Source organism: Carlito syrichta, unplaced genomic scaffold, assembly GCF_000164805.1.
Source record: "Carlito syrichta isolate Samal-C Ts95f unplaced genomic scaffold, Tarsius_syrichta-2.0.1 Scaffold274096, whole genome shotgun sequence".
Classification (NCBI taxonomy): domain Eukaryota; kingdom Metazoa; phylum Chordata; class Mammalia; order Primates; family Tarsiidae; genus Carlito; species Carlito syrichta.
Genome location: NW_007218192.1, coordinates 735,618 through 762,650, shown reverse-complemented (window position 1 = coordinate 762,650; position 27,033 = coordinate 735,618). Strand labels below are relative to the sequence as shown.

At 45.3% G+C, this 27,033-nt stretch overlaps 1 protein-coding gene across 4 annotated transcripts; it reads left to right on the top strand.

Annotated features, from left to right (window-relative positions):
- On the top strand, positions 1–27,033 carry FKBP1A (FK506 binding protein 1A). Of its 4 annotated transcripts, none has more exons than XM_021709699.1 (4): positions 1–93; positions 11,043–11,155; positions 14,332–14,496; positions 16,634–17,725. In XM_021709699.1, the coding sequence occupies exons 2-3, from the start codon at positions 11,045–11,047 to the stop codon at positions 14,458–14,460; spliced, it is 240 nt and encodes a 79-aa protein (XP_021565374.1). In that variant the 5' UTR covers positions 1–93; positions 11,043–11,044; the 3' UTR covers positions 14,461–14,496; positions 16,634–17,725. The 4 variants fall into 4 exon arrangements, 3 of the variants coding, with proteins under 3 accessions (XP_021565374.1, XP_008050599.1, XP_021565373.1); XM_008052408.2 differs by lacking the exons at positions 1–93; positions 16,634–17,725 and adding exons at positions 4,485–4,512; positions 26,843–27,033; XM_021709698.1 differs by lacking the exon at positions 1–93 and adding an exon at positions 4,485–4,512.

Sequence of the window (27,033 nt, the reverse complement as noted above, 5' to 3'; positions counted from 1 at the left end):
GAGAAAGAAAATATTTACATTTTGGACTTCGCTCAGTCCCTGCGGATTAATAAAGTTTTGACCACTCCTTCCTCTTATGTCATCTACACACAGGTCAGCACACCAAATCCTTTCCTTGGTCATTTCAGTGACTATGTTAGGAGCTGGGGAGAGCCTCAGTGTTACTCTCCGGGGGCTTACCTACGGGGAATGTTCTGTCACAATGGGTGTATCTCAAGCAGCCTGTACCTGTAGGCTGGGACTTCTTGGAAGAAGTACCACCTGGTCTTGGGTGTGTATGACTCAGCCAGGCAGGAGGAAAGAGTTTTCCAAGTATATACAAAGGCCTGGAGGAGGTAAAGTTACCTTTGATTTTTCTACAAGTACTTATTGAGCTTCTGTTGTATGCAAGGCACTGTTCTGGGTACCAAGATTTTAGGAGTGAGGAAGACACAATGCCTGCTTTCCTAGGTCCTACACTAGTAGAAGAGACATAGGAAATGCGATTAGTAAGGGAAACTGTATTGTGCATAAGCCAGTAAGCACTAGGGAGGGAACAGGAAAGGGATGAGATTTTAGATAGACCAGCAAAGGCCTCAATGAGAAAGTGACATTTAAGCATTTGGAGGTAAGGAAGTAACCCATTTGATTATTTGAGCAAGATCATTTTAGGCAGAGGAAACAGCAAGGGCAGAGGCCCTGGCATGGGAATATTTCTAGAGTATATGCCGAACATAAGGAAGTAATGTACTCGGACTGGAGGGATATGAGAGAAATAAGGTGAGGTCAGAGGGAGTGGGTGGTAGCAACTCCTTAGAAGGTCTTGTAGCCATTTTAAGGACTTCAGCTTCTTTTCTGAGAGGAGGAGCCATGGGAGGGCTTTAGCAGAGGAGTAATAGGGTCTAGCTTATATTTTGAAAGAATATCTGTCTGGTGACTGTGTAGGAGAGCAAGGGCAGAAGCAGGCAGACCAGGGAGGGAATTGCAAGAGTCTGGAACAGAGGTCCAGAATGCATGTTTCTAGCCGTTATACCCTACAGAAATATCTCTGCCATTCTCCACTAGCCACTGTTAAGTAGTGCTTCCTTCTCCCTCTCCCCATGTAACATGGTGTGACAGTCTTCTTATTTATATTGTGATTAAAATGGAAGGACATACCTGTAAGGGCATACATTCTGGTCTGTGTTCTTTTTATTGCTGCTAGGACCCTGCATGTTCTTCCCATCATGGCCCCTGCCTTTGAAAATACGAGACCTCATCTCTACAATAAATCAAAAAAATCAGCCAGGCATGGTAGCGCATGCCTATAATTCCGGCTACTTGGAAGGCTGAGGCGGAAGGATCACCAGAGCCCAGCAGGTCGAGGCTGCGGTGGCCGGGAGCGGCCACTGCACTCCAGTCTGGGCGACAGAGTGAGACTCCAACTCAAAAAAAAAAAAGAAAATACACTTTTAAGCTGGGCCTGGTGGCTCAACCTATAATCCCAGCACTCTGGGAGGCTGAGGTGAGTGGATTGCCTGAGCCCACACGTTCGAAACCCGCCTGGACAACTTGGCGAGACCTCGCCTGTACAATAAATCAGAAATTAGCCAGGCATGGTAGTGCACACCTGTAGTTCCGGCTACTTGGAAGGCTGAGGTGGAAGGATCGCCGGAGCCCAGCAGGTCGAGGTTGCAGTGACCAGGAGCATGCCTCTGCACTCCAGTCTGGGCCATAGAGTGAGACTCCAACTCAAAAAAAAAAAAAGAAAATACACTTTTGGTCATAGACTCTAAAGGGACTTAGCCAAAGGTCAGATGCATTTCTGTACTACATGTGGGAAATGTGCTTGCACTGTTTGTGATATCAGGAAAATGATATGTGGGAGCTGGTTCCTTCTTTGGGCAGATACTTGACCTTTGTTCATACCACTCCTAAGGAGTTCTCTGAACCCCATTTCAGGAAGGTTGCACAGGTATGCAGCCACAGAGGCCCTGAAATGGAACACAGATGTAAGATTTGAATTAAAATATTTTACCTACTTAAGTGTAGAATCCTAAGTATAGAATCCCTTTTCACCCGTCCCGATTGGGACAAGTGGGTAGTTGATACATTAGTCATAAAAGTGACATCGATTCTGCAAACATTTTATTTCAAACTCAGATCATTTGCTAAAGAGTTGGGTCTTTGAGTATGGCTCTGCTGGTGGAGTTTTCCATCATAGTTCTTGCAAAAACCAATTTGACCTTTTTTAAAGTAGAGCAAGGACTGTTGTGAGATCATCTAAATACCAAACCTTTCCAGATTTTTTAAGATTTCTTTTTCCAAACATGTAGTTGTCTCATACAGTTATTTACCGGCAAGGTGTTTTTTTTTTTTAATAACTTGTCTTTATTGAGCCTTTCAAAGCATTCAGCTAGGACCACTCTCCTATTCACACTCATTTGTTATTGGATTATGATATCTGTGTACAAGCGGCATGGCTGCCATAAATGGGCTTGAGAACAAACACAACTGACCAGCCCCTTTGGTAAGCATAGAAATATGTGAATGAAGACGTGAGGATGAGTGCTGACCAGGGCATGAGGGCGCTGTCTTCACCACGCTGGGGTCTGCAGGCTGTGTATTTTATGCATCTCTGACTAGGCAGGTCAGGTCCTGTATCCAGTAGGAAAAGAGGGAAGGGAAGCCACTAAGCCATCAGACCTCAGGCCATGGGCCCATCTGGGAATGTTCTAAGTGGGCTCAAATGTAAGGCTACAGAAAAATATTGGCTCCTGCTACCTCTATCCATGCGACCCTTGAACTTTTTGTGCTTAAGAAACTCACTGTGTGCTGAAATTAGAAATCCTTTTTCCCTCTCCCAACTGTAAACACTAAGAACCTTACTTTGTTTTGAAGGTTTGGGGTTTAAGATGTTCTGATATTTTGTTATGGTCTGATTTCAGTTTAGGGTTTTTTTTTTAATCCTAAAACTTTCCATATTTTGGACTTGCAAAATGCTGCCTACGAAAACCTGCAAAGATCCACGAGCAATTTTAAACTACGTTGAGTCATGCACTCTCACTGCAAGTGTGGAGCCTTGAGTCTCAAGATGCCTTCAGTAGGCCAGGCTCTGTGGTTCAGCCTGTAATCCCAACACTTTGGAAGGCTGAGGCAAGTGGATTGCCTGAGCCTGCAAGTTTGAGACAAACCTCGGCAACTTGGGGAGACCTCGTCTCTACAATAAATCAAAAATTAGCCGGGTGTGGTAGCACGTGCCTGTAGTTCTGGCTACTTGGAAGACTGAGGTGGAAAGATTGTCAGAGCCCAGCAGGTCAACGCTGGGGTGGCCGTGAGTGTGCCACTTCGGCCTGGGTGACAGAGTGAGACTTCAACTCAAGAAAGAAAGATGCCGTCAGTCCTTTTTCCGCACCTAGTAGAAGGTGTAGGGGACCCTGCCTCCCACAGAGCAGAGAGCACTGGAAATGACTCCGTTTCTGTTGAGTTGTTTGTGAAATAATAATGCAGTGGTTCTTGTGACTCCAAATCCTGGTTTTGGGTCCTAACCACTACTTCTGTGACCTGGCCCAAGCACCAGGAAAGCAGTCGGAGGACACTGCCTGGCAGTTGCTGGCCAAGTCTCTCTCTGCAATTCGTTCAAACAAGAGCACTCTCAAAACGGATAGGTAGAAGGAAAGAGCAGGCTGCGGTGGGGGAGACACAAGGGGAGACGATGCCTCTTGTTTTTTAAACCTTCCTGAACCCTCTCCGAGGATTTAAGTATGGTTGTCCTCTAAAGAACAATGAACATTTTGAGAGGAGTCTCAGAGATGACTAACAGCCTCTGCATGCAGCCATCGCTTTCATTCTTTTCATGGTCTTGTGCTTTTAACTGGAGGCCCCCAAATTTCCATGTTTTTCTCACTGAACTTAAAGGAGCTGAAAGTCAAGACTGCCATTCTGGGATTACCTCCTAGGTTCTTGTTACCATATTGGGAGGAAAGTCTAAATATGCAGACCTCGTGCTTGTCCTGCAGGTTCCTAAAAATCACACAAAGAAAGGAAATCCAGGCGTGCGCATGAGTGCCAGCACCACAAGTACCAGGGTTGAGCTAAGTACTACTGGGACACAGTTCAGGCAGGGCCGTGAGCTTGGGCTGCATCCAGTTGGGAGAGCCGAGACTTAATGCTTGAGATGAAGAATATGGAACTGTTCCAGGCAGGTTGGGGCATGAGGTGTAGGCTTATGTATGGTTAGAAATGAAAGTGGTCAGTTCTGCACACAGGTGGCAGTGCTGTTGATGTTTATGCGAAGTGGCTTTAGAAGTCGAGGCTGTCAGCAGTCATATCTGTGCTGTAACCTCAGCTGCCTCCTCTCAGAGCGTGCTTTCTCTAGGAAATTATGGCACTGACTTGGCCGGTGGCTTCACCGTTCAAGGGCTTCAGTTCTGGCACAACAGTCTCCAGAGTTAAAAGCGAGCAACTGCTGAGGTTTACTGCCCTTCCCAGGGAGAGGAGGTACTTGTCATTCATTGCCGGAGTGGGCAGGAGCTAAACGTATGCAGGGTTTGGGTAAGTGCCACTGCCTGCTTTTTTTCTTCCTTTCTTTTTTTAAAAGTGTTATTGAGGCATAGTTGAAATCCAATAAACTACCTTTTTAAAATGTACAGTTTCACAAGTTTTGATGTTTCATTGTTCCCCTTTGAAATGCCCTCTCCTTTCTCTCCCCTGACAATTGCTCATGTGGTTTTCTGTCAGCTTAGATGAGTTTGCATTTTCTAAAGTTTTATATAATTGGAATCATACAGCATGTACGCTTGTCTGCCTTCTTTCAGTCAACATAATTATTTTGAGATTTATCTATGTTGTTTCATGTATCAATAGTTTGATCCTTTTTATTGCTGAATGATTTTCTGCATATGTATACTTACCCATTTACCAGTTGGTGGATGTTGGGTTGGTTTCTGTTTTGGGCTGTTGCAAATAAATAAATCTGTTTTTGAACATTTGTGTACATGTCTTTGTATGGACATAGTCTGTCATTTCTCTTGGATAAATACCCAGGAGCAAAATGGCTGGTCATATCGGAAGTGCATGTTTAACTTAACTACCAAGCTGGTTTCCAAAGTGGCTACTCCTTTCTATATCCCCTCCAAAGTATATGAGAATTCCTTCACATCCTCATTAATACCTGATGTGGTTCGTCTTTGTAGCTTCACTCATTCTAATCAATAGTTGTAGACATGACTCCTGGTGGTTTTATTTGCTCAGCTAAGAATGTTGAGCACCTTTTCATGTGCTTACTTGCCATCTACATATCTTTTTCAGTGAAGTGTCCCTTTAAACCTTTCACCCATTTTTTTATTGAGTTTGTTTTCATATGGTTGAGCTTTGATAGTTTATTATGTATTCTGGATATTAGTCCTTTATTAGATATTTGCTTTGCAAAAGTTTTCTCCCATGGTGTGGCTTGTCTTTTCATTGTATTAATAGTGCTTTTTAGAGTACAGAAATTTTAAATTTTTATAAAGTTCAATTTATTATTTTATGGATAGTCCTTTAGAGATCATATTGCCTAACCCAAGGTAACAAAGGTTTCTCTCCGATGTTTTCTTCTTAGAAGTTTGGTAGATTTAGCACTTACATTTAGGTCTAAGATCCATTTTGAATTAATGCTTGATAATGGTGTTTTTACTTTCTAACGTGTGGATATCCAGTTTTCCAGCCCAATGTATTTTTCATCTCTGAGAGTTTGAGTCTCGTTGCCCTCCTCTGCTAATTCTAACCATTGTGTCGGCTCTGGGTTGTTTTCCGTTGATTGGTAAGTCTCCGTTGCAGGTCATGTTTTTCTCCTGCTTTGGATGATAGACTTTGTGAATTTGCTTTTGTGATTTGTTAGGTCTGGAGCAGTGCTCAGTGTATGACTGATTATTTCCTGCTACTAAGACAGGATCTTCCTGAGTATTCCACCCAGTATCTCCTGAACCATGAGCGGCTTCAGTCTGACTGTTAGGAACAGGCACTAATCCCAGCCTTGTGAGCACTGAGCGCTTTTCTTCTAAGCCTTTTGGATGGTTCTTTTCCTGGCCTTGAATAAGTGTCCTCAAACACATGCACTGATAGATACTCAGGAAGGAATCTCTGGCCATCTCTCTCTTTGCAGCTCTCTCTTGCCTGCTTCTCTGTCTTGTGGGCCCTGGCTGCCTTGAGCTGTATTCCGGTTCCCTCTCCCAGGAAACTCCCCAGGATGTCAGCTGGAGCAGTTAGAGGACTCACCTTGTTTGTTTCCCATATCTCAGGAGTAGTTGTTCTTCATTACAGATGTCCAGTGTCCTAGAAACCAATGTTTTAGCTATTTTGTCTGAGTTGGTTTTTGTGGGTTTTTGTTTGTTGCTTGGTTCATTGTGATTGTTTCAAGAACACATCTAATCCCTGTCCTCCATCTTGGCCAGAAACGGAAGTCCTCACTACCTGTTTTGACCATCACAGATTCTCTCATGTTGTACATTCAACACTGACCAGCATAATTGCCACAAAACACTACGTGCACACTCATTCCTGCTTCTTAGGAGATACTGCTTTCCCTCTGTTGCCTACTCTCCCGGCCCAACAACTTACAGCCATAGATAAGGTTGTCTGTTCCTCTCCACTGGGGAAGCCCCTCTTCTAGCATCTCCTTGTCCCATAGCTCGTGCCAGTTGCGTGACACCCACTTAGTCATATTACCCCCCCTGCTAGTCTCTGGGGATTATTGTTTAGCCTTTGGACTTAGATGATGGGAGATCCTATCCTCAGGCCTAAAAACCCTCAGTCCAACCCTTCCGGTGGTGGCTGTGATCTGGAAAAAGGCTTATGTCCCTTTCCTAGGGACAGGAGATCTTCCAAAATAGCATAGGAGAGTAAGGATCCTAGGCAGAGGTCCTGCTTGATCCTTTATTTAGAAATTCTGCTTCCTGGCCTTTAATGGTTTTCTGAAATAATAGGGAAAGACTTTGCCCTTCAGTGTCCCAGATAGGCTTAGGAGAGCTGGAATTAAGCAGCCTCACAGACTCCCAGTCTCTGCACTGAAGGGCATCCACATCTCCAGGCTGGCTCAGCAGCAAGTGGACGCTGTGTCTGATACCAGTCAGATAACTGAAGCATCTCTCCTCAGGTAAAGCAGCACTGATGCATGTCATATCTGGAGGTTGCTTGGCATTGCATTTGATCAATAATCAGAGGAAAGTGCAGGGAGTCTGTCTCAGTACAGCACCCTGTGTTTTTGTTTTTGTTTTTTTGTTTTTTTTGTTTTATTGCACTCAAAATATGACCTGGCCCAGGTCAGGGCCCTGGTCCAATTTGGCAAGAAATAGGATGATTCCCTTATAGGTCTACTGTATTTTTTAAACTATGGCAACAGTCTGTTAGTGTATCATGGAATAAGTTTAATGGATCGCATTCAGCATTGTTTTTAAAAACTAGAAGTGTATTCCATGTAGTAATTGTTACATGCAAATTTTGTTTTGTTATATACAAAGTGTGAATGTATATACTTGGTTCTGATAGAAAACACCAGTCCGGTTGTCACAGATTAGTTATGACTCTGTGGTCTTGGTTGCTGAGTTCCATTTCTTTGCTATTTCTCCATGGCAGCACCACACTGGGGTTGCTAGCTAAGTGTCAGATACCTCATGCCAGTTTAGGGTACATTCAGCTGTCGGTAACTGATGACCTGACCTAAGGCAAAGTAGCCTTGTTTTTATGACTGTTTTTAAAGCAGTTTTAGATTCTCAGCAAAATTGAGAAGAAGGTGCAGAGATTTCCCATATGTCCCCTGGTCCCACACAACATAACCCCTCACATTGTCACCATTCTCCACCAGAGTGGTACATTTGTTAAAATCAGTAAACCTATGTTGACACGTCATTATCACCCAGAGTCCTTAGTTTTCTTCTGTGGGTCTGGCCAGATGTGCAGTGGCATGTATCCACCATTGCATTATCATAAAGAGTCTCTTCACTGCCCTGAAGATCCTCTGTGCTTTGCCTGTTCGTCCCTCCCTCTACCCCAACTCCTGGCAACAACTGATCTGTTTACTGTCTCCGTAGCTTTGCCTTCACAGCACACTTGGAATCACCTCAGAACACAAGTCTTGAGGGTGGTGGTTCAGGGCTAGTTGAGAGCACCCTGTGGTGCTCCAGACATCAAATCCTCACACAACGGCATTCAACAGGAAGGGAGGGCAGGAGTTTTCTTCTGAGTGTCTTTCTTTTCCTTTTTACTGGGGAGGCAGAACTTTCCTGGAAGACACCAGAAGACTTCACAGCAGATGAAGTAGTGCCCATGCTGGCCTATATGCCTAACCCCACACCAACCTTGGCATAGGGGAAGGGCTTGGATGATTCCAGCTCATCTGCTGGGCCAGGCTGCTGTAGTTCTGGGACATTAATGTTGAATTAGGAAGGGGGCTGAGGAGCCTGAATCTGGTTCAAGGTGACCCCTCTCAAGCACGTTTTTCTCTGTGGCTCTAGTCCAGCCAGCCTTTGCAGACAGGGCTCAGAAACCAGGACCCCTTCACCCCCACCCTTCCTTGGCCCTTTCCTAGGGTGCTTCCTCACCTAGTTTCTTGTGGCTGCTCAGGAAGGCCCAGGCCCCAACTCAAGGTCTGCTCAGAAGAGCACAGACCAGGGAGAGTTCATTTCTGGTTTCTATCTCCTTCATGGCTCACAGTCCTCAAGAAAGCCTTTTGTGAGAGTCAGGCCCCACCACTCACTGGCTCTGACCTTGGACGAGTTACTGAGCCTTGGAGTTGGTTTCCTTATTTCTGCTATAAGCAGTCTCACGAGGGTGGATGGAAAGGCCCTGCCTGGCCAGGGAAGGGCTTCTGAGAATCCTCGTGTTCATTGCCTGCTCTCACCCTTGGCTCTGAGTTCACTGGGTTGGGTTCAATGTGTAAAGCAGAGCTTGAAATGGGCTAAAGGCAGTATGTCCAGTGGGAATTGTGGAGCCTGGAGACCTGTTCCCCCTCCCAGTATCTCATTTTTGGAGAACTCTTCAAGTCTTGTCGTTTGTCATTTCTTTCATCAGGTAGTGATCGTGTTTGACCAAGGAGTGAACTAAATGAATACCCCAATTCACCAGTTCTGGGGTGCCAGTCTCTGGTTCTGCACACACTTGGCGCAGGGACAGGTCCCCTCTCTCCTGTCTCCGTCCTAGGGCCCATCTCCCAGCTTCAGGCTCCAGGCAGTGTTGGCGCCCATTCTGCCCCAGAACATCCGTCTCCCCTCCTGCTCTGTTAAGACAGCAACATCCACCCTGCTTCCTCTCCATTTCCTGTGTTGTAAAAGTCCACATAGTCTGGTGGCTGTGATAACACTCATTCATCTCTGCTTCCCCATCCTCCTTATAAGCGTTGACATTGTTTCTAGGCTGGAATTTTGTTGGGATTTCCCTTTTTTCCCCAAACACATACATGCACAACAGAAGTGTATGTTTGGATAGGTCTTCTGAGTAATGCTTAGAACCATGGTGGAAGCCCACCTTAGTCTTCAGTAAAATTAGTTTTGTATCAATGGCATGTCAGCAGCTGGTTGTCCCTTCCAATCTGGGCCCTGGTTTGTGAGTTTTCAGGAACTCAGTGTCAGCTATCACAATTTATTGGTGCTGGCTTCCAGAGAAACCGGCACTGATGGTCTTTTTGAAAAGGGACTTGCAGATGTCTGTTGTAGATGTCGGTTCTTCTTTTCTCATGGTACTTACCCTCTGGGACCTTTATCCTTGGAGCTCCCCTTGTGTTGGAGCGCACCAATGTGACTTGTCTGGCTTTTGAAAAACTGGTCTAGAAGGAAAAAAACTTGGATTTGGAATTTTAGTCTGTCTTTACTATTTTGGCAAGAACTTAACTTCTCGCTGCCTCCATTTCTTCCTCTGTAAAATGGAGATAGGACTGTGAAGAGGCTTGAATGAGTTCGTATGTGGAAAGCACCTAGACCAGGCCCTGATTCAGAGCCATTATCATTTGCTGAGTTTACTGATGAATTCTTGAGAACAGCATTCAGTCTTCCTCCTTAGTATTCCTATCTCTTCAGCCATCTGTTAGAAAGAGTTCACCACAAACATGAGCTTCAGAGGCCTGGGGCACCATTGTCTTTCATCTCTCTGGCTCAACCCAGGAAGATGACAACTCAAGAGCCAGCCTTCAAGGGCTCAGCTGTGTGCCTCAGGTCCTGGGTTGGTGTCTGACAGCACCAGAATGCGCTGAGAGCTTGCCTTTCAGCTTCCTCTTACCACACCCCATGGTGCTGAGTAGGTTCTCCTCTCCTCTGGATGACACTTCGTCCCCCACAATCTGGAGAGCAGCAGGCAGGGTGTGTGGGTCATGTTCATAATGGGGTGGCAAATGGTAGAGGGGTCTGCCTCTGCTGAACAGTGGCAAACTATGTAAATACATTATATGAGTCCAGGCATGGCGATGCATACCTATAATCATGGCATCGGGAGGCCAAGATAGGAGAATCACTTGAGCCCAGGAATTAGAGACCAGCCTAGGCAAAATAGTAAGACTTCATCTCTACAAAAATAAAAATAAAAAAATTAGCCGACTCTGATAGCCCGTCCCTGTAGTTCCAGCTAATCAGGAGACTGAGGTGGAAGGGTCACTTGAGCACAAGAGGTCAAGGCTGTGGTGAACTGAACAACACTGCAGCCTGGGCGACAGAGTGGGATCCTGTATCAAAAAATAAAAATCAAAACAGCAACAAAAAACATTATATGTAAAAGGTGATGGGGGTCTTGGGGAAGAAATAGTGCTTGTTGCACTGTGTATGGCTTTTAACTGTTTTGTGGGCCTCAAGGCACCATAGTTGTTCTTAGTCTTTTTGTGGTTGACTGACTTACTGCTGGGAGTCAGGGAAAAGGTCTGGGCAGAGGGGCTACCCCAACTCCTTGCCTGCTCAGTGAGGTCACAGGAGTCCTTCCTGGCCACTGTAGGTCCTCCCGGGTCTGGAACACCCCAGCCCGGCCCCTTAGCGCTGGCACCTGTGATGGCTGCTCTGCCGCTGGCCTCTGACTTGCCCTGTGTCATTACTCTTTGTTGCTCATGTTACAACTGCCCTTTTTCACAGGGATGCTTGAAGATGGAAAGAAATTTGATTCCTCCCGGGACAGGAACAAGCCCTTTAAGTTTATGCTAGGCAAGCAGGAGGTGATCCGAGGCTGGGAAGAAGGGGTTGCCCAGGTATGTTCTTGTTTGTGTTGTTTTGTTTCCTGGTATCTACCTTTTAAAAGATGTTTATAGGTGGCACATTCGTGTGGCTCAAAAATAAAAAAAAATGTAAGTGAAGTTTCTCATCCCCCACAGTGAACTCCTTTTATTAATGTTTCTTGTGGAGTTTAAGCATATGCAAAAACTTACTCCTTTTTTCTTATCTTTGCACATACCCACTGTTCTGCATTGTACTTTTTCATTTGCTCTGTTTTTGACACTTCCCATACCAATACATAGAAGAGGAGGACTCTCTCTACAGTTACATAGTATTCCCTTAGGTAAGTGTGCTATAATTTATTTGGCTAGTGCCCTACTGATGGGTATTTGGGTTTTTCCCAGTGTTTTGCCACTGTAAACCATACTACAGTGACCCATCTTGTACAGACTTTATTTTACATGTGTGCAGGACGTGTTCCCAGAAGTGAGTGAGTGACTAGAGGGCATGTGCTGTCTTTTAGCAGACCTTGCCATCGTTAGGGCTTACATTGTTGTAACTGCCACCTCAGGTCTGTGAACATGCTATCTCTTTCCAGCCTCAAGAGCTTGGTACTTAAACGTTTAGCCTCAGGACAGTATGGATGAAGAATGGTATCTAGTATGGTTTTCATTTGTGTTTGTCTTATTACTGACCACAGTGTGTCAGACCATGTCTGAGAGGTCATGCTTGTGGAGAAAGTCCTTTTGTTTATCTTGAGTCTGCCTCCTCACTTCTTCCCTCTGCATCTGTAGAAACAGCTTTGCTCTTCCAAAGCGACAGAATTCTCAGGAGACAATAGGGGACCTAGGGTTGCCAAATTTCAGTTGGATTCTGTTCTTCCTTCATACCCAGGGATTTTTTTCTTGGCTCTAACCAGGTGAAGGGATGTTTACAGTGGCATGAGACCCAGGGGACTTTATAATTAGGCTCTGCATGATGGATAATGAGTCCATTTCCCTCTCACCAAAGAGAATTGGAAATTTAGCCAAGATGAAAAGACAGCTTTCTGTCTCTCTCTTTACCAGAATACTTGTTATCTACTTCCTTTATAAAATAAACTGTTTAGCTTTCAGAAACTTTGAACCTTTCCCCTCCCAGGTGTCTGGGTTTCTGTTCCTGCAGGGCAGAGGGCTGGCAGTATGAGGAGAAGGATCTTTGTGGTTTGCTTCCCCCGGGGCTCCTTGCCAACCGTTTTGCCTGTCTCCCGGGCTGCCGACTCTTGGGCCTGTAGCTTATCCCCCAGCTCTTGTGCCAGCCATTGTCCATACCACAGCCCATCTTCTGTGACTGTTCCAGCATTGAAACAATCACTGTGTTGTGTGTCCTAAGTGCTGTAGCTGCCACCAAGATAGTGCTATCAACCAGCTTTGCATCCCACGCTTGGCGAGGCGTGGTGGAATATTGGGAAGATGCCTGCCTCCCCTTTGGGATCAGTCACAGCCCTGTCACTTGTGAGAAGTCTACATAGTTTGAGATCTACATAAAACATCTTTTAAACTCTCTTCCACAGAATATTTGTTCAACAAGTGAGTTAAACACTTGGGAGGGGTGGGATTGTCTCGTGCCCCTTATCCCTTTTGCTGTTGCTGCTGTTGTTTGATTTTACATGTTTACAGGTGTGAAGTCCTGCCACAAGTATTATTTTGGCAGCTTTCTTTCATCCAACACTTTATCTTGGACTTCTTTTTATGTTTGTACGTTTAAAGCCACTGTATTCTTTCTAATGACTGATCCCTTGTGTGGGTGTGCCTGTGAAACCAGTCTCCTTGTGATGGACTTTTGGGTTGTTAGCAGAATATTCTAGAATTCCTGAATCAAAGGATATGGTTGCTTGAAGTTTATTAGGTAAAGCCATCTTCTTTTAACCATCCTTACCGCCTTGGTCCAATATGCCCTAGTTGCTGAAGGGAGCCAGGATCAGACACTTCAGCACAGCCTGCAGCTTCCTGTGTATTCATCCTCCGGCTGGGTCACACATGGGTTGCAGCACGTGGGGTGCACACATGGGAATGGAAATGCAGCAGAGAAGAGAACCTGCTCACTGTTCAGAAAGTTGATATTTGCACTTATTTGTGTATTTGATTAGAAATTAAGAAAAAATACAAATCGAGTTTTTTATCTTAATAAAAAAATTTATTGTCAACAAAGGTGATATATACTACAATAGGAAAATAGGTGAAAAGGAGCATAGGACAAATACAGTTTTTTGTGTTTTTTGTTTTTTGAGTTGGAGTCTCACTCTGTCGCCCAGACTGGAGTGCAGTGGCCGCTCCCGGCCACCACAGCCTCGACCTGCTGGGCTCCGGCCATCCTTCCGCCTCAGCCTTCCAAGTAACTGGAATTACAGGCGTGCGCTACCACGCCTGGCTGATTTTTTGATTTATTGTAGAGATGAGGTCTCTCCAAGTTGCCCAGGTGGGTCTCGAACCCATGGGCTCAGGCAGTCCACCCACTTCAGCCTCCCAAGGCGCGGGATTATAGGCTGAGCCACCGAGCCCGGCAAATACAGTTTTTAAAGTAAAAATCTTTCTCCCACTGGTCACTCACTATCCACACTATTCTCCTCATAGCAAAATGCTAGTATTGTTAGTGTCTTTCCAGTGATGTTTTCTATTTACACAATAAATACACAGGTATAAGTATTTTTCCACATAGTATCATACTGTACATGCCATTTGATACCCCAGAAATCATATTGTCTTTTTGAAGTTTTCCTATAAGAGCATATACATATAGAAAGTATAGACGAATAGACTAACCCTCCCTTGATGCTACTTTCTGTGTATATTTTATTTTAAAGCAAGGGTTTGATCAAAGTATTCCTTTTCAAGAAGGGCATGGATGCCACTTAACATGTCCTTTGAGTGGCAGACCCCTGAAAGGAACTAGGTGGCGAGACCTGGATAGAAAGGTTGAGGAACTGACCCCTCTGGGAGTCGAGGGGTTTTAACTGCCATTGGACCCCTTAGAGTGAGATGCAGGGATCCTGGAAGTCTGACTGTCAACCTCTAGGTCCTGCATAGGGAGGTGTCTGATACCTAGACAGCAGCAAAGTCACTGGGATGTCTTAGTCAGCATCTTCCTGGCTTAGGAACACCAGGTAAGCAGCTCTCTGGAGACAGCTGGGGAGTATGTCCAGTTGAATCTATCTTCCTTTTTCTTTTTACAGATGAGTGTGGGTCAGAGAGCCAAATTGACTATATCTCCAGACTATGCCTATGGTGCCACTGGGCACCCTGGCATCATCCCACCACACGCCACTCTCGTCTTTGATGTGGAACTTCTAAAACTGGAATGACAGGAACGGCCTCCTCCCCGAGCTCCCTGTTCTTGGGTAAGGAAATTTAATGCTGAAAGGCCTTGAACTGCCTTTGCTCCTCCTGTGATATGCCCAGTGTCAGTGGGTGGCAAAGAGAACAAAAATGTGCCAGGGTTGTTTTTCCCTCTGCCTTCTTCCTCTGTTTGGTAGCTTTTGAATGTAAAAGTTGGTCACCCCAAGGAAAGGAGCAGTAGCTGTTGACATGTGTTTAAGTACAGCTTACCAAGTAAAACTAACTTGGGGACTATGGATACTCAGGTCAGATTTTTGGTGCCAGAGTTTTAGTTCTTTGCAAATAAGCCTCTTGATGACTTTGCTCTACCCTGTGTTTCTAGAAGCCAGTAGGAAAACACCCCCGAGCATGACATCGTGTCCTAACCTATGCTGCGCTCTTATCCCTGTGGGTTGTGATTGCTGCCGTTGTTATGGGGAAGGCCTCACTGCCCCCATCCACCTGCCTCGGGGGTAGCCTGGGACACTGGCGGCCACCAGGCCAGCTTGTTATCAGTGAGCGAAGTGGGAAGATGAAGCTGGAGAATGTTTAGGTCACACAGTCCTAGGAAGGGACCTTAGGGGCCTGAGTCAGCCTGATGCTGCAGCAGATAAGGAAAGTGAGGGCCAGAGAGGATGGCCTTACTCCGGTCACTTCTAGGCCGTGGCAGCCTGGTACCAGAGGGCTTTCATTTCTCCTCCTCTATGCTCATTTCTGGGAACCTAACTCAGTATCCTAAGGGCATACAGCTTTTCAGATATGTGTCAGAATCATTAAGCACACCTTGCTGTTGTCTTCTTTCCTACTAGCCTAGACGGTTTTTTTGGCTCCCTCTTGCCCTTGGCACCAGGGGACCACACAGCAGGGCTAGGTGAGAGCACTTGTCTGAAAGCTGCAACAAATGGCCACCAGCCTGTTGGGGATGGCAGTCAGAGCTGCTAATAATCCTGTCCTGTTGTGGGCTTCTTTAAGTGGAGGGGCTTTTTTATTTTCAGCTATCTTCTTTCTCGGTGGCTTGAGTCACACACACGCAGGTAATAGAAGCCTGGTCATGTTTGAGAACTGTTTTCTTCCCTTGTCATCCTGCTGAGAGTGCATCCCTGATACTTTACAGAGCCCCTGTGTGCCCAGAGGTCAACACCTGGTCCAGACTCCCTTTCCTGTTCTTTGAGAGCTGCATTATTTGAACATAGATGTACTCAAGGGAGCTTGGAATTATGCTGGTTTGGGAACAGGCTCTCTGTAAACTTGTTGGGTGGAGGAAGGGGAAGGAGTGGAGAGGGGGATGACGGGCTAAAAGTCACCTTCCCCACTCACCACCACGGAGTGTCTCAGCTTCTCGCAAGGGTCTTAGAAGAAGGCCCAAGGGCAAACCCAGAAAGTTCCATCCGTTAAGTGAATGAACAAGTCTACTAAACACGTTGAGTGCCAGCTTAGGCCTGCACTTCACATGAGAATCATCTGGGAAGTTTTTAAAACTCACCCAGGCTGGAGTGCAGTAGTGCACTCATGGCCGCCGCAGCCTCAACCTGCTAGACTCAGGTGATCCTTCTGCCTCAGCCTTTCAAATAGCTGGAATTACAGGTGCATGCAACCTTGCCTGGATAGTTTTTTTATTTACTGTAGAGATGAAGTCTTACCAAGTTACCCAGGCTGGTCTTGGACCCCTGGGCTCCGGCAGTCCTCTCACCTTCACCTCCCAAAGTGCCAGAATTACAGGTGTGAGCCACCATGCCCGGCTAAGATGTTTTAAAGCCCCCAGGTGATTCCTATTTCTAGCCCGTTGGACACTCCTGTATAGAACTGAGTTGAGTTTATATTCCTATATATCAGTGATAATGGGAACAATATTGTCAGCAGCATGACATATGGACAGCCTTAGGTTAAAAACATTGGAACAAAATATATGGATCAATTTAAAAACTTAAGGGAACTTAAGGGAACTTAGCCTTAGGTTAAAAACATTGGAACAAAATATATGGATCAATTTAAGCAGAAAGTTGCTCACCTGGGAGCCCAGCACAAGCGTATGTGGCTCTGCAGCTGCAGCAGGTGGCTCAGTCCCAGGGAGACCTCTCAGCGACGGGGCAGGGACTTGGCGGGGCACATGGCCTTGTGGCTGTCCCTTGCTGGGACTCACAGATTTTCTGTCCCCAACAGATCTGCCATGGAGGGATCTGGTGCCTCCAACCGCGTGCACAGAATCCGCACGGAGCTCTTCCTGGTGTCCCCACACTCTGTATAGACATCTGCCCGACTGAATGTGTCTGTCACTCCGCTTTGCTTCCCACACCTCCCTCTCCTCCTCCCCTTCTCCCTGTACATGTGTTTACCTAAACTACATGCCATGAACCTCAACTACTCATTTTATTTTGTTTTGTTTTGGGGTGAAGATTCAGTTTCAGTCTTTTGGATCTAGGTTTCCAGTTAAGCATACAGTCAAGTATTAGCAGCACAAGTGATGGGTTAACTTTAGAGTAGGAATTGGTGTTGGGGGGTGGGTTGCAAGAATCTTTATTTTATTATTTTTTTGGATGAAATTTTTATCTATTATATATTAAACATTCTTGCTGCTGCGCTGCAAAGCCATAGCAGATTTGAGGCGCTGTTGAGGGCTGAATTATTCTCCAAGTTGAGAGATGTCCTTGGTTAAACTAAAAGCCCAACCCAAAACTGAAGTGGGAGGGGAGCGCCTTCGCCTCCACCAGCCCCACCCCACACTCCCCAGACCCTCTGCCTTCTGAAAGCGGATCATTTTCACTGCGATGTTGGACACTACAGGTATCTGTCCCTGGGCCAGCAGGGACCTCTGAAGCCTTCTTCGTGGCCTGGCTTTTTTTTTTCGTCCTGTGGTTTTCTAATGGACTTTCAGGAATTTTGTAATCTCATAACTTTTCAAGCTCCACCACTTCCTAAATTTTAAGAACTTTAATTGAAAGTTTAAATTGAAGGTGCTGTTTGTAGACTTAACACCCAGTGAAAGCCCAGCCTTCATGACAAATCCTTGAATGTTCTCTTAGGAAAATGATGCTGGTTATCGCAGCTTCAGCATCTCCCGTTTGTGATGCTTGACTCCTCTGCTGATTTCAGCGTTTCCTGGCTTCTCCTCCCTTGGCCCGTTCTCACCCCTTTGCTGTCCTGTGTAGTGATTTGGTGAGATAAATTGTTGCTGCCCCCACCCCCACCCCGGTACCACATATGAGTTTCACGTTTTATTATTGCAATAAAAGTGCTTTATGCTGGCTTTTCTCAGCTCTGTGTCATGGTGGTCACTTTCATGTGCCTCCCTTGCCATTTGGGTAGGGGGTGGAGTCGGTTGTGTGTGGCAGTAGCAGTGTAGTGTTCAAGGTGGTATCTTGCAGAAGACCTGCAGCAACGGACATCCTCACTGTGCACTCTGGGGTAGGAGCAGGGGCAGTAGATTTACATAAAAGGAACTACCTGGACCTCAGGCTGAGATAGTCAGGGATTGCCTCCCCTATCATCAGATGTTAACTGAACCCTGTTGTGGGGAGGGCTCTGCTTGGTTCTTGGGTTATGAAGAAGTAGCTAGCGCTCATTCTCAAGAAATGAGTCATTGTCCCCTAGAGATGTTCTGTAAGAAAATCAGGGAAGAGTTATGAAGGGAAGGTTTGGGGGCTGTTTATTTATGTATTATTTGTTTGTTTGTTTGTTTGTTTGTGTCAGGGTCTCACTCTCACCCAGGCTTACCACAACCTCAACTTTCTGGGCTCAGGTGATCCCTCCACCTTAGCTTCCCAAGTAGCTGGAACTACAGGCGCATGCCACCACCCCCGGCTAATGCTTTTTATTTTTTTTGTAGAGACGAGGTCTTGCTATGTTGCCCAGGCTGATTTCAAACTCCTGGACTCAAGCAGTTCCCCCCACCCTTGGCTTCCCAAAGTGCTGGGATTACAGCCATAAGCCATCATACTCAGCCAAAGATTTTGGTTTTAAATTAGCATTCCTCAGTGACATTTGGTGTAGGAAGACTTAGTCCTGTGGACAAACTGAGTGGTTACAATACCTTCCCTGGTATATAACAATAACATTCTTCCCTTACTGAAACCACCAGAAATGCTCTCACACCTTTCTGGACAACTTCCAACACTGCCCTGGCTGAGACCCATTGATTTTAAATAGAGGTTCTTCAAGATGTTCTAAATCCTTTATGTTAATTTGTAGTTTAGATCGCCAGAGTGGTAATCCACGGTCTGTGAAAGATTGTTACACTGGACACCTGCTTACCACCTAGATTCTATCATAATCCTGTTACACTTGCCACATATTTGTCTGCCCCTCCATCAAGCCATCCTTCATGTCACATTTCAGAGTAAATCGCAGACATCAGTACAGTTCTCCCTAATGCATACCATTAGCTAGTGGACAGTATTTCATTACACCTTTGTGCCACCATCAAGAGACAGAACATCTCCACCCAGGAAGTTTCACTGTGCCCTTTCCCAGTCAGTCCCCTCCACCCACCTACAGAGGCAAATGTGACTTTTTTTCACCAGAGGTTAGTGTTGCCTATTCTAAGATTTAATTTAAATGGAATCTAACACTATGTCCTCTTGCACTCAACAGTCAGTTTTGTGTCTTTACTCAGGCACCCAAGAAAGCTGTTAGTTCTCATTGAACTTGAAGTTCAAAGATATCCTCTGGATTGGGATTGGAGGCCCTAATTCCCAACCCATGAATTTGCCACCCTGCAGAGGTGACTTAAGTTAAGGACCCCGAGATGGGGAGACCATCTTTATCTACCTGGGTGGATCTGGAATAACTACAAGCTCTACACACGAGTCAGAGGAGACATTGGGGTGCTGTGCCCTTGGCTCTGAAGGTGGAGGAAGGAACTGCAAGCCAAGGCATGTTGGCAGCCTATAGCAGCTGAAGAAGGCAAGGAAGCATTCTCCCAGGATTCCAACAGGAGCACAGCCCCGCCCGTACCTTAATTGTAGCTCCACGAGGCCTTTGGATTTCTGACCTCCAGAGCTGCCAGGTATTGGTGTTGTTTTAAACCACCAAGCTTGTGATTTGTTACAGCAACAGTAGTAAACTAGGACAGGGCCATTAAGCAAATTTTTAATGTTAACAGCAGAGTAAGTCAGGATTTAAAAATAATATCCAGCATCCTACCACCTAACAAACCCAACTTGATTTTTTTTCTCCTTCCCTTCTAGTTCTTATCCTAAATACTTAACCATTTCTAGCTTTAGTCACAGCATAGTAAAAATTTTGTATTTCTGCATTTTACCCACTTAATGTTTTATATCAGGAGTATTTGTCCATGTTGCTATATGGTATTTTGTTTTTGTTTTTTTTTTTAGAGACAGGGTCTCACTCTGTCACACAGGATGGAGTATAGTGGCGAGATCATAGCTCACTGCAACCTTGAATTCCTAGTCTCAAAGGATCCTCCTAACTCAGCCTCCTAACTGCAAATATGAGCCACGCTAGACGTGGTGGTTCATGTTTTTTTATATTGCTGGAGATGAGGTCTTGCTATGGTGCTCAGGCTGGTCTCGAACTCCTGGCCTCAAGCGATTTTCCTACTTTCTGCCTCCCAAGTTTCTGGGATTACAGATACGAGCCACAGAGCCCAATACTGTAAAGTCTTTATAATTGTTTTAAGAAGGTGGTAAGTAAATTTTATCACATAATATACTACATTTATTTTACTACCTTTTTTTTTTTGAGTTGGAGTCTCACCCTGTCGCCCAGACTGGAGTGCAGTGGCCGCTCCTGGCCACCACAGCCTCAACCTGCTGGGCTCCGGCGATCCTTCTGCCTCAGCCTTCCAGGTAGCTGGAACTATAGGCGTGCACTACCATACCCGGCTAATTTTTCGATTTATTGTGGAGATGAGGTCTCACCAAGTTGCCCAGGTGGGTCTCGAACCCGCGGGCTCAGGCAATCCACTCACCTCAGCCTCCCAAGGTGCGGAATTACAGGCTGAGCAACCAAGCCCAGCTATTTTACTACCTTGTTAAAGGACAAACTTTTTTAAAGAAAGTAAAATTGACTTATGCAAATATATAATTAACATATTAAATATTTAATTTGTTAATGAGAGAACCAGTAAGATGCTTTCATTGAGTCACAGATGAATCCAAAGAACAAATAAATATCTAATAATCCCAGCAGGATTGCTGGAATGAATTTGCTCCATAGATACAAAACTAACACAATTGGCCAATATCCACAGAACAGTAATTAGTTACATTCCACTGGTCATAGTTTCTGTGGACAAGAAGCTTCTGCATTACCCATTACTCTCAATTCACATAATTAAAAAGTAGCTCAAAGGCAGTGACAGGTGAGACAACCCCAAGGGGTGGGCTAGGTAGAATGCACAGGAATGGGGTGGGAGGGGGCTTGGAGGGGTGGACCTATGTCAGAGTCCTTCACAGTGTTTCTTGACACTCTACTGCTGAATACTTGGGTTCTTTCAAATTCTTTGCTTTTATTAAAACATTTAAAGCGAATACATCTTTGGACATGTAGCTTTTTTTCCTTTCTAAATACCTAGATTCTATAGGATAAAATACTAGAAGGGGAACTCTAAGATCAAAGGAGATTTTATGACTTTTGATTAGTCTTGCCAAGTTGTTTGACCAGAGTTGTATAACACTTTCCCACACCAAAGACAAAAACACAAGTCATGTCCCATGGCAGAAAGTAGGCTGTCACTTCCATGGTCTCCTAAAGAAATGGTTTAAGTTCCCTGTTCCAGAAGCCTTCTGCTGTGGTGTGAATGTGTCCCCCAAAGTTTATGTGTTGGGACCTTGGTTCCCAGTGTAGCAGCATTGTGAGGAAGAGCCTGAGAGGAGGTGGTTGGATCGGGGCTCTGCTCGCAGGAGTGGATTAATGCCTTTATCACCAAAGTGGATTCCTTATAAAAAGGTAAGTTCAGCCCCCTCTTGTCCTCCTCCTCTCACTCTCTAAAAAGATGAGGTGATTCAGCAAGAAGGACCTCGCTAGATGCCAATACCTCAAATTTGGACTTAACAGCCTCAGAACTGTGAGAAGTAAATTTCTGTTCATTGTAAATTACCCAGTCTGTGGTATTGTTATAGCAACACAAACACCGTCCCGTTGCCCATTCATTGACCAACCCAGACCAGCTGAGACCCACCCCCCAGGGCTGGGGAAGGGCTCGACTCTGAAGCTCTGAGCCCTGGAGCCCCTGAACATCACAGGGTCTGTTAGTACAGCAGCAGGGAGGCCAGTGGGCCCAGCTGGAACTGGTTGTATGATTGCTCATTGTATATTCATGTTCTTTTCCTTTTTTGTTTTATTTTGAGAAGTGTGATGGTTATATTCACTGTCTAGGATTCCAAAAAACTTCTTTCCAGTTTTACTCTGACCTCTGCTAAGGTGTAGACACCAAATTCCTCTGTGTCTTATTTTTTTCCATTCATTAAATTTGGCTTAGGGTGGGAGTAGGGCTGTGGGTGGTCAGAGTGGCCAGGTGAACTTGAAGATGCCCCTGGCTCTACACTTTGGATCATTTGAAATGTGATGCTCCATGGGAGAAACTTGCTGCCATGGCAGCCACACACCACCACCTCCCACCCCACCCCATGAGAACCATGGTAACAGACTGCAAAAGGCATCCATTGACCTCCACTTTCCAGGAAGTGACTGGCTACAGGAAGCCCTCCGCCCCTTCCTCTTCTGAAATGTCCCCAAATTGTGCGCTCACCCCTTGCAGCTAGTCAAGGATGGCAAATGCACTCGAAGACCAGTTCGCCTCTCGCTTCCACAAATCCTGCCCAGTAGAACGTTTGCCAATGCAACACTGTCAGTATTTACTCTTTTTACTGTATAAGATGTACTCTCTGACGCCTTTGAACTCCTGCTGAAATAAAGGTGATAGCAGAAGTTTCCCTTGCTGTACATTTATGAATAAATAGCCTTTATTAATTTTGTCTGGACTGAGTTTTGTTTCTGACACATGTGGGATGTGTGTCTGTTAGAATTCTCCCCCTCGCCGGGCTCGGTGGCTCAGCCTGTAATCCCACGCCTTTGGGAGGCTGACCTGAGTGGATTGCCTGAGCCCGCGGGTTCGAGACCTGCCTGGGCAGCAAGACCTCATCTCTACAATAAATCAAAAAATCAGCCGGGCGTGGTAGCGCATGCCTGTAATTCCAGCTACTTGGAAGGCTGAGGCGGAAGGATTGCCAGAGCCCAGCAGGTCGAGGCTGCGGTGGCCGGGAGCGGCCACTGCACTCCAGTCTGGGTGACCGAGTGAGACTCAGAAAAAAAAGAAAAAAAAAGAATTCTCCCCTTAACATGCCTCTTGCTTCTGGATAAATGTGGGCTCACTTGGGTTGACAGCTTTGGACTACACACTAGCCTCTTGAAGAAGCATCGAGAAGCTACTGTAGGGATTCTTGTTCAGACCTCTAATTAAATCGAGTGAATTAATGAAGGACAGCTGACACCAAAAGTGGATTAAAACAAAAATGCCAAGGGCAGCATTCCCCTGGCTTTGGACCAGAGTGTGTGATGAGTTCATCCGAGTTCCCTGAACTCCAGGCATTCGTTGGAAAGATCGATTACTGCCCCATCAGAGGCTTGGCTTGCCACAGCAGCTGCCCTGACAGCACGCAGCAAGACAGCTGCCAGTTCTTGTTAAGACAGTAGATGCACACGCTAGCAGGTCTATATGCAGGACTGCTGTGTTGCGGATCTGCCTGCTAGTGGTCCCTATAGTTTTCCTATTTTATTTTCACTTGTGTATGTACGTCTTTCTCAAAGCAGTATGTGCTCAAGATTTAAGAAAGTAAGTTCAGTTAACCACAGGTTATACTTACAGCATGTCACTCCTGTGATCAGTACTATTCTAGGTGCTAGGAGTGAGTGCACGTGAGGACAGAGAAAAGCACTGCCCACAAGGACCTTGCATTCATTCTGATGAAGGAGACCCAGAACAGACTAGCACATAATGGCAGGAATCCAAGGTCTGGAAGAAGTAAAGGGAGCAAGTGGCTAAGTGAAGGCCTGGAGGAAATTGTTCTAGGATAATGGAATAGCAAGTGCAAGGTCCCAGAGGGAGAGTGAGTTTGGGGTACTAGGGAAGCAGTGGTAAGGCCAATGTCTTAACACTATGAGGGACAGAGTCAAGTCGATGCTAGGTGAGGCAGGGCATTATCTCACAGGCCTGCTGGGTGTGATGTCACCAGTGGATTTCACCAAGGGAATGGTGTCTGTTTTTGAAAGTTCCCTGGAACTGGAAAATTGACTAAAAGGTAGCTAGAATTCCTCCACGGCCCATTAGAAGGCAGTGGGAGGGATGTTCTGGGACTTCCAAGCCCAGGCCTCAAAAGAGAACTGCCGGCTTCCTCCTCCCTCCTATGAGAATACTAGCTTTGGGACCCAGCATTACAGAGACACCACACAGAGAAAGAGGCCCACAGCTCTCTGTCCCAGCTGGGGACCCAGCCAGCTGCCCACCAGGTGAGTGAGCCACTGTGAACATTCTGCCCAGTCAAGCCCACAGATGCTCATATCCCCGGCAACATTACGTAAACAGAGGAACCAGTCACTCAGCCCAGGAAGACCTCAGAATTATGAGATTTTGAAGTGGCTTATTTCACAACAATGGACAACCAAAATGGGCAAGGGTGGAAGGCAGATGCGGGACACCAGTGAACTGGCCTTTGGAGTCACTTAGGCAAGAAATGATGGAGGCCTTGAACAGACTGATAAAAGTGAGGATAGTAAGTGGTCAGATTCAGGATACTTGATCAGTGCAACTTGCAGGCTGAAGCTGAGGGGACGAGAGATGTCATAGAAAGGCAGCAAGTCCCTGTCTGGCCTCCTCTCCAGGCCATTCCTCAGGGATAACTCCTTTAGACTCTTAGCTCTCTCTTTGATAGCTACCACTGTATTGCACCAACCAGTTGCTTAACTGTTTTTCTTTTTTTTGCTTTTTAAGAAGAAAATCTCTAAGTGGAAGTTCTTAATTAAGAAATAAAACCTGAAAGTCATAAAGGAAATTATGAATAGATGTGGCTACCTAAAAACAAAACGACATCATAAAAAAAAAAAATACCCTAAGCAAAGTTAAAAGATGAGCCATGATGGAGAGAATAATTGCAAGATATAACAAAGTCTTATGGCTTAAATATATTTAAAAATTCTAAAGAAAAAGGCAATCAAATATGAGCATTAAGCTGCTCTAAGCATCTCACATTATATTGCCATATCTTGAAGTATGAATGTTAGACATACCTGGGCTTCTCACTGCATGGTCCCAGGCTGCCAAGGAGAGGAGAAGCTTTTAGGTCTCTTAAAGGCTCAACTGCAGAACTGCTTTTATAGATTGGTCAAAACAAGTCAAAAGGCCAGCCCATGTTCAAGGGAGAAGAAATAAATTCCCTCTCTCACTGGGAGAAACAGCAGAGTCACACTGCAAATTAGTGTGGCTGCAGGGAGGTATGGCTCATTGGAGCCATTAAAACACTCTCCCACATGTCTACCCTCACAACTGATTGAGAGTTTGACTGGGAATGTTATTTTGGATTGATCGCTACTTTCTCTAAGAACGAAAGCTTGGCTGCATTGTCATAGCTTCCAGTGTTGTCAAGAAGGGGAGTGCCACTTTGACTCCTTTACATGTGATCTCATATTCCTCTCTGAAGTCTTCCAGGATCTACTTATCTATGGTGTGATAAAATTTCCTAATATGATCTTGCTTGAGTCTTCTTTTTCTTTTATCTACAACCCCTCCTTCTGTTTTTCATTTACTATATTAGGCATTTGGAAAGTCATTTTAATCTGGAAACACAGTCCTTCAGTTTGGAAGTTTATCTGATGTTATTTCTACAATAGGTATATTTCCTCACAAAAATTTAGAAGAATAACATTATTTTACATTTGTGAACGTCTCTTTAATGCCTGGCTTAACCCCAAGTGAGTTCTCATATCTACTTCTGCATTCAATCTGTTGCAATATGTTGTTTTGGTTGAAGTATATGAAGAAATCATGACTAAGCGTATTTTAAAGAAAGCTTGTGTCTGAACAGATAGCAGTACAGAAACCAATATAACTAGAAACACCTGGTATCTATTTATCTTAGAGGACTTTGCTAAATGGGAAATATTCCATCATTTTGTTGGAAAAAAATTATCAAACCTGGCATTCGTAGAAAACAAAACTGGCATTGATTCCTTCTACAAAAACCACTTAGCACTTCATTTGTAGATCTGAAGTTTGTGGGGACAGCAGTCATAGCAATCATGTATCCCATTTGTGAATATAATTAGCTAAGAATATACAAGGTCAAATCATGCTCATTTGGTCTGACAATTGCCAGTGAGTCAGCGGCCCAAAGTATGGGAATATGTTCTAAGAAAAACATTGTTAGGCGATTTGTCGTTGAACATCAAAGTGTACAATCCTAGAGGGCACAGACTACTACACACCTAGACTATGTGGCACAGCCTTTTGCTCCTAGGCCATTGACCTGTACTGAACCCAGTGGGCAATTGCAGCACAATAGGAGTATTTGTGACTAAACATTTCTAAACATAGAAAAAGGTCATGAGTTGCTCTGTGACATTACAGTGGCTTCAACACCACTAAGCAATAGATCTTTGTCAGCTTCATTATGAGTGTATGGGCCCACCATCAGATATGTAATCCATCCTTGACCAAAACGTTGTATGCAGTACATGACGGCACTTCTATCACCAGAGATACAAAAATGCATGGATTGGACACAGGACAGCCCTTAGAGAACTCTGGTGATAGAATTCTCTTCTCTTATCAAAGGGCAGTAGCTTTGCAAGCAGAAATGCCAGTGGTGGTGGTAGCAGGAGGTGTTGTGGTCAGTCAGCACTTGGGGTCTGTTAAGCAAGAGCACAGGATGGTGGTGACAATCTAAATGGAAGCATGGGCAGAAATACATTGGAATACTGAGCAATAAAAAAGGAATGAACCACTGATATGCCAAAAATGTGGATGGATCTCACATGCTGTACTAAATAAAAGAGGTCAGACTTTTAGAAACAGGACATCCTATGTAATTTTCTTCCTATGAAACTCTAGAAAGATAAGTCTGACTTATAGTGGCAGAAGTCAGGTTAGTGGTTGTCTGAGGCTCAGCATGGGGGAACTGACTAGGAAGAAAGAAAAGGGAACTTTTTGGGGTGATGGAAATGTCCTATATCTTGATGGTGGCTGGGGTTGCATGAGTGCATACTGAAGGGCCACCGCCAGGGTCACCGCCAGGCGCTAGCAAACCACATCCCTTCCCTTTTCCTAGAAAGGGGCCCAAACCCAGGCCCGGCCTAAAATGGTGACCCGGCAAACAAAGGGGCGTCTGAAACGGCACCTTCCGGGTTCTTCTTCCACAGTCCGGCTCACCTTTTCCGACGCCCGCAAAAAATCCACCAACCTGGATGGAGCTCCGCCTGCCGACCAATAACCGACTGACAGGTCGCCCTAAACCCCCATAAAGGCTGGCGTGCCCTTGCTTCAGCGCTACAGCCTGACCCTCAGGTCCTGTAGCTCACCGTGTTTGACTCATTAAATCTCTTGGCCTTAA